Raw genomic sequence first — 14,467 nt, 5'->3', positions numbered from 1 at the left:
CTTCTCCCAAAATATTCATTTATTCCTCTTGAGGTAGCCCTTTGCTCTCAATCCAAACTTTAGTCAGTTATGGAGGAGAGCTGAATCTATCCACTGCCATCTGTCTCTCTCATCTTTGATCAGAAAGAACAATGAAGATCAGTGCCTGTCCACAGATTTGTCCCTAGAATCGAGTTTTAGGTAATGAAATAAATCCGCACAACAATTCAGGTGATTTTTAAAAACAACTTACAATATTATACTGAACCTGTTATTGCCAAACACCTATGTCTTTCAGAGACTGTCATTTCCAGGAACTGGGGAGACCCTCGAGCAAGCACACTCGGTGGATCAGAAAGCAGGTCAGCTTTTACTAGAAAATCAGGAACTGTGGACAGAGCAATCTGGAGAGGGATGGGGCTTGTAATCCCTCTCCCCAGGCTTCTGCTTCCCTATTCTCCCTCTGGATGAGTTCTTCCATGGAAAAAGTAATTGAAACTCTGAACTTCCTGTGAAATGAGACATCCATTCGTCCTCATTTCCCTTTTTTGGGTCAGATTACTGTGATTTAGAGATGAGAACTTACGTGATCCCTCTCTCATTGTTCCTCTTGCCGTTTCTCGGGTGTTTTCTTTCTGACTCCACACAGGAACTGTTACCAATAAAGTCTGCTTCTTTCCCTGACAGGTTGTTAATGGCATCAACAAGGTGAAATTAGTTTTTATAACAGTAGACGGAAAAAGTATTCATTGACCAAGGAACGGAGAAGCAGGAGGTCTTGCTCTAAAAGCACCTTCTCCCATAGACAAGGACAAGCTTTTCACAGGAAAACGGGCTAAAGGGACAGAATGGGGCAGAGGTCATGGTCACTTAGGTTCATGGAAATGGGTGGTGATTTCCTGGATCAGGGTCAGTGCCTCTTTTCTGCCCTTTTATGGTCCTTTAGAGTTTGCGTCAGAAGCAGATGGAACCAAAATGGTGACCTTTGGCAAGGATTATAGCATTAAAGTGAAAGTGAAAGTGAAGTCGCTTAGTCCTGTCTGACTCTTTGCAGTCCCATGGACTGTAGCCTACCAGGCTTCTCTGTCCATGGGATTTTCCAGGCAAGAGTACTAGAGTGGGTTGCCATTTCTTTCTCCAGGGGATCTTCCTGACCCAGGGATCGAACCCAGGTCTCCTGCATTGCAGGCAGACGCTTTACCCTCTGAGCCACCAGGGAAGCCCTGTAGTATTAAAAGGAGATGATAAAGAGTTGCAGAGCAGCGGTACTCAGCTGTTTTGGCACCAGGGACCGATCTCATGGAAGATAATTTTTCCATGGACCAGGGGGCTGGGGGAGTGGAGTGGTGGTTTGGGGATGATTCTCACAAGAAGCACGAAACCTAGATTCCTCACAAGCACAGTTCCAAACCATTTTACTCCTGAGAATGTAATGCTGCCATTGATCGGACAGGAAGGAGAGCACAGGCAGCAATGCAAGCAACGGGGAGCAGCTGTAAATACAGATAACACTCTGTCCACTGCTCATCTCCTGGTGCGTAGCATGGTCCTTAACAGGCCATGGACTGCTAGTGGTCCATGGCTCAGGGGTAGGAGACTCCTGTTATAGCAAGATCTCCATCCCAATTTTGAAGTTCAGACAGCTTATACCACTTTCTTGTGGTTAAACTTCTTGTTCATGCCATGTAAAAACAGCTAGAAAATACAGTCAGTTTGGTTTCCTGCAAGTTTTCTTAGAAATGAGTTGGGGGTGGCTGTTTTCTCGCTCCCTTGATGAAAGCAGGTGTTCTTATGTTGTTTAATATCAGACTGTATCAGTTATCAATGGGATAGTATGTGAAGAACTGAAGAAAGCCGTAGTGGGGCCAAGAGCCAGAATGTGTACAGAATGAATGTCATGCCATTCTGAATTCACTTCCTTTATTTTAATTTAATTTTATGAATATTTTTGTTTTCACTAGATTGCTATACCATGGAATGATTTATGATGTTTCTGAATTTCAGGAGGCTAAATTTCAAGCTTTTCATAAAATCTTTGCAAGTAAGGTAGGGAAATACAGGCTGACTGGCTGATCTTGAGTGGTCCACTGAATAGTGTCATTACTAGCTGAGATGGTGAATATACGACAAAGACACGGGAAAGGGAATACACGATAATTTCAGCTTTGAGAGATGGTTATTATGGGATAATCCAGGGAAGAGATTCAGGAAGGAGTAGAAAGTCTGAGATAGGAATTATAAATGCCTGTAAGGGAAAAAAAAATTATAAAAAGGCAGAGAAAAGATCCAAAATTTTAACTCATGCATTGAACATATATATATTCATTTACTCACTCATTCACTCATTCAGTGTAAGTTGCTCTTTTAACACTGGGGATACACTAATAAATAAAATAGAACATTCCCTTTCCTCACTAAGTTTATGTTTTAGTAGGAGAGACAGATAGTAGTCATAGTAAATAAGTTAATAATAGTCTGTTAAAAAGCAATGCATGCTATCATAAAAAATAAAGCAGGTAAGGTGATTGGGAAGTGCTATAGCAGCAGCAGCAGCAGCAGCAGGGGTAGAAATGGCAATGTTAGTGTATGTTCTGCAAATAAGATCATCTATAAATGTATGGACACCAAGTGGGTAAAAAGTGGGTGGGATGAGTTGGGAGACTGGGATTGACATGTATATACTATTGATACTAAGTATAAAACAAACAACTAAATAGAACTGACTATATATCTCAGGGCATGCTACTCAGTGCTGTGAGGTGACCCAAATGAGAAAGCAATCCAAAAGTGAGGGGATATATGTATACAGGTATGTGTGGCTGATCACTCTGCTATACAACAGAAACTATCACAACACCGTAAAGCGTGAACTAATCATCTCAGGCAAAGGTAACATGGAGCTAAATCCAGTGATGAGATGTGATAGCTGTACTTGTAAAGCTCTGTAGCTGGTTAATGTATACGACTGTACAAATAATTCCTCAGACTCATGAGGATGGTTAGTACATTTCCTGCAGCATCATAGGTACCACATAACAATTCTCTGGGTCATCACACCTCTATACTCTGAATTCCTTGAGAGAGATTACTTTTCCTTGTGTGCCTGGCAATATATAATAGATGAAGGGAAGGGAAAGAAAGAAGGGATGGCAAAAGAACAGAATGGGGACCTATCAGAATCTAAGAAAGTTTGAGGGTTTGCTTGTTTGGGTTTTTATTTTTCAGAGTTGAAGTCAGTGTGACTATTTTCCTTAAGAAATGGAATCACCAAGTTGACAAATGACAGGCTTCATGAATTGATCTAGGCTACTACAGTTTGGTTCCACTGAACACTGTATTCATAAAATTACATTTGAAACGCTGTATTCTGCCCCAAGCATCACATTTCAAGAGGGATGCTTTTCAGGATGGTAAGCACCCATGCCTTTCCTCTGTTTTTATCTCATCTCCCTTTACGGAATTGTACTTCTCCTTCTCCAATCATGTGACTCCTCTATGATTTGCCTGCTCATGCCATCCAAGCTGGAACGTCAGCCAGAATATTTCTACGTGAAGTGTGAATGTGTCTGTGTCTGTGTGTGTGTAATAAGAGCTTTTTCTTTTTGGTAAGACCAGGAAGTAACTCAGTTACAAACAGCTGGAAGCCAGTCATTTCCCTTACCACATGGGGAACAACTCTGTAGTAACAGACTTTAATTGTTCCAAAGAGGGACAAGCAGAGATGTAAAATGAATGAAAGGAGAGCACATCCTAAGACATTACTTGAGTCTATTGAATCCACTGAGTCTAAGATGCTGAACAGATTCCCCACTATACTCTACACTCTTGGAATTTCCACTTACATGAGCAAATAGCTAAATACCATTTTGCTTAAGCTAATTTGAATTAGTATCCTAATAAAGATATAGATAGTTAGATAAAGAGAGAGACTCTAAAAAGAGAAAATTGGTAACTAGAGTGGTTTCAGAAAGACTGACTCAGGAGCAGTGGTTACCATTTCAAGGTAGACAGGCGCTGAGCCGCACAAAGAGAACTGTCAAGATCAGAGCACTACTTAGAATGAAATGGGATTCCACTTGAACAGAGTCATTACTAGTCCCTGGATTCTTCAGCAAGAGGCTATGTAAAAGACTCACCCTTTGGACAGTTTCCATAGGAAATCTCTACGGTTTTTAAACTCTGATATTCTATAACTTCCCAAAGACGAAACACACTAAAGGAACCATCATTGGAGAAATATCATCCACTATAAATTTATTTTCAAAAAACTCTTAGCCTCTACTGACCCAGAAAAAAAGTTGTTCACAGAAGATACTATGAACAAGCTAATATTACATTGAGGGCATGTGTGCTAAGTCACATCAGTCATGTCCAACTCTTTGAGACCCTATGGACCGTTGCCCTCCAGGCTCCTCTGTCCATGGGATTCTCCAGTCAAGAATACTGGAGTGGGTTGCCATGCCCTCCTCCAGGGGATCTTCCTGACCCAGGGATCAAACCCTGTGTCTCTTAAGTCTCCTGCATTAGAAGGTAGGTTCTTCACCACCAGTGCCACTATTAGTAGATAACAAATTTCAGAAGAGATCACAGGAAAGTCATTAGGTGGTAAATTGTAAAAGTGTTTTGACATAAAATGGGTGGACTTGACCCATTTCAGGAAAAATGATGATGGACAAGTGTAGTAATTTTAGAGACATAAAGGAAAAATTTTAATGGCTAAATTTCCAGACTTTGAAATGTGAATTTCATACTTCGATATGCCAGGAAATGTACAGCATTCTATAATATCAAAAAAGAGGAAATTTAGAATTCTTAGCACAATTTTGTCTTTTAGTAACACATTGGTGAGTCATATCCAGCAACTTCTACCCTTTTAGTTCAAGCATGCTACAAAATAGAAAGGGAAAGCATACAATTATTCCTCATCTACATATTTACACAAACTATCTGGATTCTTGGGATCCTAATGAATGAAAAAAAAAGAGAAACAAGATTTATAAAATGGTACACTTCATTGATGGCATATACAAAAAATAATGTTTACATCATCCAGAATTAATAGTAAAAAGGTGGAAGGCTGATTACCATCTTTTGAACTTCTTACAACTTGAACATTATGAGTCAACAACAGAATGTTTTTCCTCTATGAATTTAAAACTTATCAATTGTTCTATTCGATGCTTAGAAATCAGTCAGTCATTTTCAAAAGCAATTATGTACTTCAGAAATTCACCAAAAGGAAAATTCATCGCTAAAGTCAGATGAACAGCTCACTGCAGAAAGACATCAAAAGAGAATAAATGTTTTGTTTATGGAATACCATAGTATATCTAAATGAAGGTGATACTATTTGCAATACAGCCAGAGTAGCCAAGGAAATTCAAGTGGACCTCAAGAAAGATACATGAAGAATATCTTTCGCACAGAAAATAAAAGTACAATGTCACTGTAATACTATAATAGATTACAATCCTGGTTCACAATTTTTGCTTAGATATTGAAACCAGTTCTATTTGCCAACTGTAGAGGGTTCCCCCAAAGCTTGTGGCTAGAATTCCATCATGTTTTTCTTTCCTATAACTAAGAAGAGGGGGAAAAATAAATTCATATTTATTGTAGCCTGGCAATGATAATATATGTATGATGTAATTTCGCCCTTTAAATGAGAAAGTACTTTAGAAATTGAACAGTACCCTTCTAAAATTGATTGATATCTGATGAAAGGTCATAACATACTGTGTCTTATGTAGACTTTAAGGAAAACTCTAGCTGAAAATATATGAGAAATTTCTAACAAGAAAAAAATTTAAATACAAGCTTAAAGAGTTTCAACATTTGGATTCTAAGGGCTTCTCGGATAGCTCAGCTGATAAAGAATCCACCCGCAATGCAGGAGACCCCAGTTTGATTCCTGGGTCAGGAAGTTGCCCTGGAACAGGGATAGGTTACCCATTCCAGTATTCTTAGGGTTCTCTGGTGGCTCTGAAGGTAAAGAATCTGCCTGCAATGCAGGAAACACTTGGGTTTGATCCCTGGGTTAGGAAGATTCCCCTGGAGGAGGGCATGGCAACCCACTCCAGTATTCTTGCCTGGAGAATCCTCATGGACAGAGGAACCATGGAATTTCTGATAGAAATGGTATAGGATTTCAAATAAACAAGAAAATCTTAATAGTGTTTCACTTAAATATTTTCAATGAAATATGTCAGCATATGAAATATTTACAGTTTTATATCATTCACTTGTGTTTGTTGTTGTTCAGTCGCTAAGCCATGTCCAACTCTTTGCCACCCCATGGACTATAGCCTGCCAGGCTCCTCTGTCTGTGGGATTTCCCAGGCGTGAATACTGGAGTGGGCAGCCATTTCCTTCTCCAGGGGATCTTCCTGATCCAGGGGTCGAATATGTGTCTCCTACACTGGCAGGCGGATTCTATACCGCTGAGTCACCAGCGGAGCCCATATTGTTCACCACTTCACTTCATCTTCACATTGCTTCACTTTTATCTCTCTCTCTTTCTCCAGAAGCACTCTTATACATGCTAATTCATTAGTTTCAGTCTACTTCTCTTAAGTAATCATCAGAAAGGCTGTTAAAATTTAAGACACAAACAACATAAAAGCAGCATGACTGAGTAAGAACACTATAAAATGAGGGTTGGATTCTAGTAACAGTTTTTGTTTCTTTCTTTTTATGTGTGACCTTTCATGACCTTAAAGAAGTCACTTTAATCTTTTTAAATCTTCATTTTCTCAACTGAAAATTAAAGAAGGATTGAATCAAGTGCTCTCTAAACTTCCCTTCAGCCATCATCCTCTAAAACGTTCATGATATCCCTGCAAAAATTAGCTAGATGTCCCTTCAAAACTTTGCCACAGCTTTTTATGCGGCAACAGATGGCAGACGGTACAGGAAAATGTTTCACATTCAGAGTAGCTGCTTGGCTTCAAGAAAATAAAAACAGTAAGCACTCACATTTCAGACTGTACAATTTTTATCATTGAAAAACGGGACTAAATTTTAATTTAGCAATACCTATGAGGAAAAGAAAAAGACTTCCCAATCAAACTAACCAGATAAGGATACTTCTAGGAAAAAGCCTTACACAAGAAAATAAGGTAACACTATCAACTAGTTTAAAAATGTACATAGAGTATTTTTTTCTTTAAAGCTAATCTTTTTGTGAAAAGGGTTTTGATGACAAATTCAATTTAATAGACATGAATTATTCAGATTTTCAATTTGCTCTATGTAAATTTCGGTATGTTGTCTTTTTTCAAGAATTTTTCCATTTCATCCTTGTCTTTGAATGTGATAAGCAAGAAGTTACTCATATAATCTTTTATCTTTTCACTGTCTATAGAATATATAGTGATTCCACTTTTTTCATTTTTAATATTGGTAATTTGTCTTTTATCTCTTAGTTTTGTTAGGAGTTTACAAAATGTATATTCTTAAAATTTAATATTTTCAAGAACCAACTTATGGCTTTGTTAATTTGGTGTATTGTTTCTGATTTCTATTTCATTGCTTTCTGTTTTTATCTCTATAATGAATGTTATACATGCATCTAAAAAATGTATATTCTACAATGGTTGGCTATAGTCATCTATAAATGCCAATTTTATCAAATAAGTTGAAGGTTTGTTAAAATATGCTGTATTGTTATTTATTCTTTTTGTATTTTACTAATTTTCCTATCAATTACTAAAAGAGGAATGTAAAAAAATTTCCAGTCATAATTATGGAGGTGTCCATTTTATTCTTTAATCCTGTCAGTTTCTACTTTATCTATTTATGTTGTTCTGTCACTAATCCATCTTTGACTCTTTGTGACCCCATGAACTGCAGCATGCCAGGCTTTCCTGTCCTTCACTATCTCCTGGAGTTTGCTCAAACCCATGTCCATCGAGTATGTGATGCCATCCAACCATCTCATCCTCTGTCATCCCCTTCTCCTGCCTTCAGTCTTTCCCAGCATCAGGGTCTTTTCCTATGAGTCAGCTCTTTGCGTCAGGTGACCAAAGTATTGGAGTTTCAGCTTCAGCATCAGTCCTTCCAATTAATATTCAGGACTGATTTCCTTTAGGATGGACTGGATGGATCTCCTTGCTGTCCAAGGGATTCTTAAGAGTCTTCTCCAACACCACAGTTTGAAAGCATCAGTTCTTCAGCGCTCAGCTCTCTTTATAGTCTAGCTCTCACATTCATAAATGACTACTGGAAAAACCATAGTTTTGATTAGATGGACCTTTGCTAGCAAAGTAATATCTCTGCTTTTGCTTTTTAATATGCTGTCTAGGTTGATCATACCTTTTTTCCCGAGGGGCAAATGTCTTTTAATTTCATGGCTGCAATCACCACCTGTAGTGATTTTGGAGCCCCCCAAAATAAAGTCTGTCACTGTTTCCTTTCTTTCCCCATCTATTTACCATGAAGTGATGGGACCAAATGCCATGATCTTCATTTTCTGAATGTTGAGTTTGAAGCCAGCTTTTTCACTCTCCTCTCACTTTCATCAAGAAGCTCTTTAGTTCTTCTTCGCTTTCTGCCATAAGGGTGGTGTCATCTGCATATCTGAAGTTATTGATATTTCTCCCAGTAATCTTGATTTCACCTTGCACTTCATCCAGCCCAGTGTTTCTCATGATGTACTCTGCATATAAGTTAAAGCAGGGTGACAATATACAACCTTAATGCACTCCTTTCCTGATTTGGAACAAGTTTGTTGTTCCATGTCCAGTTCTAACTGACCTGCATACAGATTTCTCAAGAGGCAGGTCAGGTGGCCTGGTATTCCCGTCTCTTGAAGAATTTTCCACAGTTTGTTTGGCTCCACACAGTCAAAGGCTTTGGTGTAGTCAATAAAGCAAAAGTAGATGTTTTTCTGGAACTCTCTTGCTTTTTTGATGATCCAATGGACGTTGGCAATTTGATCTCTGATTCCTCTGCCTTTTCTAAATCCAGCTTGAACATCTGGAAGTTCACAGTTCGTGTACTATTGAAGCCTGACTTGTAGAATTTTGAGCATCACTTTGCTAGCGTGTGAGGATTCTTTACCAGCTGAGCCACAAGGGAAGCCCTCTCCACTCCTTAGGTGTTGGCATTCTAACATTCCCATGGAAATCTGAGGTTTTTACTAAGTCCCTGTCATTTGGCAGGAGTTGAATTCCAATTTCTGCCTCTCTCCATGGTGAAGAGCAACCGAAAATTCTGCCTAGGCTTTACATTCCAGAAATGTTCAAGGAGTTTGTCTCATTCACCCTGTCCTTAGCATCTAAAATAGCAGGTTCTTAATGTGTGTTGTCAAGTTAATAAACTATGAAAGACTGAAAAATAATTTCTCAACAGGATAAGATACAAATCTGTTTTTCCTTCTCCTCTGGAAATTGTTCATCAATTCAATTATATTTTCTGAGTATCCACTATATTCCACAGATTGTGCCATGAACTGTATATTTAAGCATTTTTAGAATCAACCATCCCTGCCCTAGCAGAACTTGAATTTTTAGCCAGGTATCATTCTGACATAGCCATGACTCTGCAATTAAAGGACCTACATTTGAACCCAGTTCCCTCACTGACTAGCTGAGTGGCCATAGGTAAATATTCAACATGTTTATCCATCAGTAACATAGTGAAAATAAAAATACATCATGTGTTGTTATGGGCGTTATATGCAAGTACCTCGTACAAGATAAACACAGAATGATTGCTATTACTAAATTCATTATGAGACTAGCTCTCAGAAAATATCTAATCTTAAATTGGATATTTATTTATTAGATATTTAAATAATTGCACTGTATTATTTCACAGTCATATTTGGCCTAGATTCACCATATAGTGCAATTCTACAGTGCTTGAACTTTAGAGTCAGATGTGTTTTGAAATTCAGATTTTGTTTAAAAGTCTAGACAATTGATATAGCATGTATGCCATATATTATATAACATTGAAGTATAGTCTGTGGCATGTCCCACCATTAAATATATTATTAATTAATATAACTAATGTTCATATGTATGCAACACTGGAATATTCACATGAAGTGGAAAAAGTGTAGACTATGAGTAGTCATAATCACTTGTTATTTCAGTCAGGTTTTGATGCTAAAGTTTTGGCACCATCTGAGGTGACATCAGCTTTCATTTTCTGGAGCTTTCCAGATTTGGCATTATGAATGAGGGATTATGGACATTGTATAGCCACACCTTAAGAATAATTGAGAGAAGGAATTAAGCAGGATGTCTGGTAAGAGAAAGTAGCCTGAAAAATATATTTGAATAAACCTGTATTTACTAAGGGGTTAGATTTCCAAACTGGTTGCTTCTGGCAAATTTTAGTCTCCTGGGTTTACCCTTCTACTAGCTGCATTTCTATGGTTTGACACAGAGCTTTGCATCAGGGTGGTACAAAAACAATATCAGGTGAATTAATAAATGAATGTATTACCAAAGCAAAATAAAGCACAAGTTTGAAACCTCTCCTTTTCAGAAACTTCACTATTAGCTTTCAACAATCCCTTCTTTCCACGTCACTCTCCAATCTATCTCACAAAATCAGTTAGTTTTTCACAAAAGTCTGTCAACAAATTTGCTACACAGAGAAGCAGAGCAATCTTAAGACTCTCTCACAGTGACTGAAAAGCATGCTGTACCATAGCGGATTGTAGTGCATCAGTTCAGTTCAGTTCAGTTCAGTTCAGTTGCTCACTCGTGTCCGACTCTTTGCGACCCCATGAATCGCAGCACGCCAGGCCTCCCTGTCCATCACCAGCTCCCAGAGTTCACTCAAACTCACGTCCATCGAGTCAGTGATGCCATCCAGCCATCTCATCCTCTGTTGTCCCCTTCTCCTCCTGCTCCCAATCCCTCCCAGCATCAGAGTCTTTTCCAATGAGTCAACTCTTCGCATGAGGTGGCCAAAGTACTGGAGTTTCAGCTTTAGCATCATTCCTTCCAAAGAAATCCCAGGGCTGATCTCCTTCAGAATGGACTGGTTGGCTCTCCTTGCAGTCCAAGGGACTCTCAAGAGTCTTCTCCCACACCACAGTTCAAAAGCATCAATTCTTCAGTGCTCAGCTTTCTTCACAGTCCAACTCTCACATCCATACATGACCACAGGAAAAACCATAGCCTTGACTAGACGGACCTTAGTCAGCAAAGTAATATCTCTGCTTTTGAGTATGCTATCTGGGTTGATCATAACTTTTCTTCCAAGGAGTAGGCGTCTTTTAATTTCATGGCTGCAATCATAGCTTCTAATAAACCAAACTACTGAGACATCATGCAGCACTGTTTAGAGAGTGCTTTACTAGCCACTATAAACCATAGCCTGGTCTACTGAATGAGCAACATATGCTCAAAAAAAAAGAACTTTTTTCCCTTGCTTCAGTCAAATTAAATGGGAACTTTGAAAAAGATATGTTCATACTGTGAGCTTTCAACAACCTACACTTCTTTAAACCAGATACTTAAGTCAGGATAAAACCAAAGCAAGCACATTAATTTAAACATTCATGCTATCATATAAAAGGTGTACCTGGGTTGTGGCTTTGACTCTGGCTTTACAGATTGTTGTTCTTTTTTAATAAAGTTTTTCTAGAAAAAAAGAATTGACACAATTAGGAAAACAACTTCACTGTCAATAAAATTTTAATTCCATTGATGTTCTATTATATTAATCAAAGGAAAAAAAGAACTGTTCCATTATACTAAATATTAAAAGCCTGATTATACTATATATTAAAAGCCTGAACAATGATATACACACATATGTCTAATGTGTTCATGTTAAGTCGCTTCAGTCACGTCTGACTCTTTGCGACCCTATGGACTATAGCCCACCAGGTCCCTCTGCCTGTAGGATTTCCCAGGCAAGAAAACTGGAGTGGGTGGCCAAGCCCTCCTCCAGAGGATCTTCTTGACCCAGGGATCGAAGCGTCTCCTGCATTGCAGGTGGAGTCTTTACCACTGAGCCACTGGGGAAGCCCCAATTATGAGCCTAAAAACATACATAAATAAGTGTACTCAGCAGCATATGATCATAGAACCTCCTCCAGCATCTTTTGGCCCCCAGGAATATAACTCCTACTGATTATTTCAGTGAACAAATATCCATAAAGATCTACTACAGATAAGAATTTATTTACTTACTTATTTGTCCTTATAAAAATATAAAAGTAACGTCCAAAAATACAGTATGTATTAAAAAGAAAAAAAGAATATCACGTTGAAAGGAAATATGAATAGACAAATAATGTCAAGTGTTTCTGCTTTTGCTTAATGTGTTACACAGATTTGTCTCTCAAATTTCTAGCTATCAAAATATTGTGGCCTAAACTGTGTTCCCCTAAGATTCATATGCTAAAGTCCAAATCCCCAGATGTGATTCTATTTGGAGATAAGGCCTTTTAGGAGGTAACGGAGATTAAATGAGATCATAAGGGTGAGGCCCTAATCCAATAGGACTGGTGACCTTTTAACAGGAAGAGGGGCCACATGTGTGCACAAAGAAAAGGCCATGTGAGGACACGGCAAGAAGAAGACATCTACAACTCAAGGAGAGAAGCCTCAGGGAAAACGCACTCTGTCCCAGAACTAAAAGAAAACTAACTTCCACCGTGTGAGCCACTCAGTCTACAGTGTTATATTATAGCAGGCCTGGCAAACTAAAACCCACAGTAGCAAAGAAAGCACAGCAGTTCCAACACTCACAATGTCTATGAGAGAAGCACAGGCATTTTCTGTGAATATTTTTTCCATTAGATTAACTTTTCCATTAGACTAACTTTGAAGATTAACTTTTCTTCTAAAATTTCTTCCACGAGTACTTTAAAGGAAGCCTGGGATAATGGCATGGTCAGCTTCAAGAGCATCTCTTCAATAACGACACCTGAGTGCTTATTACAGATCTTTTATACAATCCTTCAGTACCAGACAACAGGTGAAAGAACAGCTCAGAAAGATAATTTTTCCAGATCTCGAGACTGGGCCATTCCCTCTCTGGTCATTAGGTGTGACCCAAAGCTTAAACTGATGCCTAGAGGCACTGCATACCCAATTTATAATCCGCTATGACAATTACTGTGCAAAAAGTAGCTTTTGAAGATGGCCTCGAATGGGAGGAATCTGAGGCAATCTTGTTAATGAGTGAAGATTAATGGATTTTGGATTGTTGGCATTGTCTTCCCTCTCAGACTCTAGAAGAAGTCAGTACCAGCAAGTGTCTTGGCTATGGATGTGTTTCTGAAACCACAAGGAAAATACTTATTTTAGTTTTGCTTTTAAAGTTTCATGTATATATATTTCACCACTGTTTGGCAACTGGAGTCAAAGAAGTCTCTTCCATAAAACCTCAAGATATATAAAGAGTAAATGTAAACATGAAATATGGAAGAAATTTGTACTTGTATTGCAATAGCAAATGGCAACCCACTCCAGTGTTCTTGCCTGGAGAATCCCAGGGATGAGGGAGCCTGGTGGGCTGCCGTCTATGGGGTTGCACAGAGTCGGACATGACTGAAGCGACTTAGCAGCAGCAGCAGCAGCAGCAGCAGCACTCAGTTTTAAGACACAGAGTGATTATTTTAAATATATTAAACAAATCATAAACCTCTCCTTTGGAATCAAGCTTCACTCTCTCCTGTAGTGAATATTCTCCTGAATGCAGTCTGACTTGTATGTGTAAATTTTTATTTCACGCCATTCACTTTTTAAGTTTGAAGATTAACTTTTCTTCTATAGTTGCGTTAGAATACAATAACAACCTTGAGAAGCACTTTGGATCATCTCTTGACTACTTGTTACTTTCAGAACTCCCTGATCATGTTTTCTATTTCAAAGCAAAAAATCCTCCTCAAAAGTAATATTGTACTTTTTAAAATGTATGTGCACATATAGGTGATAATAAAACATGAAACAGGATCTATATTTTAAATATCACCCTCAAGCTGTTCCATGACACATATTCATGGCTAGAAAAATAATACTCATGGCTATACAAATTATTTTTTAACCTATATATTCCATACTTTCGCACAAAACAAAGTGCTTGGCTTGAAACACACTGTCCTTATAAGATACTACTATTTACACTTGCCAACCTGATTTTTTAACTGCCTCCTTCTCTGGCCACATGACATACTCTCCATTTTGAAGGGTGTCAGATATGAAGGTCATTCAGCAAAGCAGCCTGACAACCATTCCTTTTTTTAAAATGGTGGTTGTAAGACACAGACTAAAAGGCAGCCACCCCAACTTCAGGATTTTTAAAACTTATTTATTTGTCTGTTCTGGGTCCTAGTTATGGTATGCAGGATCTTTATCAGTGGCAGGCGAATTCCTAGTTGCAGCATGTGGGATCTAGTTCCCTGACCAGGGATCAAATCTGGGCCCCCTGCAGGGGAGTGTGGAGTCTTGGCCACTGGACCACCAGGGAAATCCCTCAGACAAACAGTCTTGAGGATTTTTCTGACTAAAATGTT

General features: G+C 38.5%; 1 protein-coding gene across 1 annotated transcript in view; it reads right to left on the bottom strand.

Moving 5' to 3' along the window:
* IQCM (IQ motif containing M) overlaps nucleotides 1-14,467 on the bottom strand; it is a 522,664-nt gene that overhangs the window by 244,995 nt on the left and 263,202 nt on the right. The window contains 1 exon segment of the mRNA XM_069558325.1: nucleotides 11,524-11,582. Within this exon segment, the coding sequence (XP_069414426.1) occupies nucleotides 11,524-11,582 (59 nt within the window).

Source organism: Ovis canadensis, chromosome 17, assembly GCF_042477335.2.
Source record: "Ovis canadensis isolate MfBH-ARS-UI-01 breed Bighorn chromosome 17, ARS-UI_OviCan_v2, whole genome shotgun sequence".
Taxonomy (NCBI): domain Eukaryota; kingdom Metazoa; phylum Chordata; class Mammalia; order Artiodactyla; family Bovidae; genus Ovis; species Ovis canadensis.
This window is presented reverse-complemented; position numbering and strand designations above follow the sequence as displayed.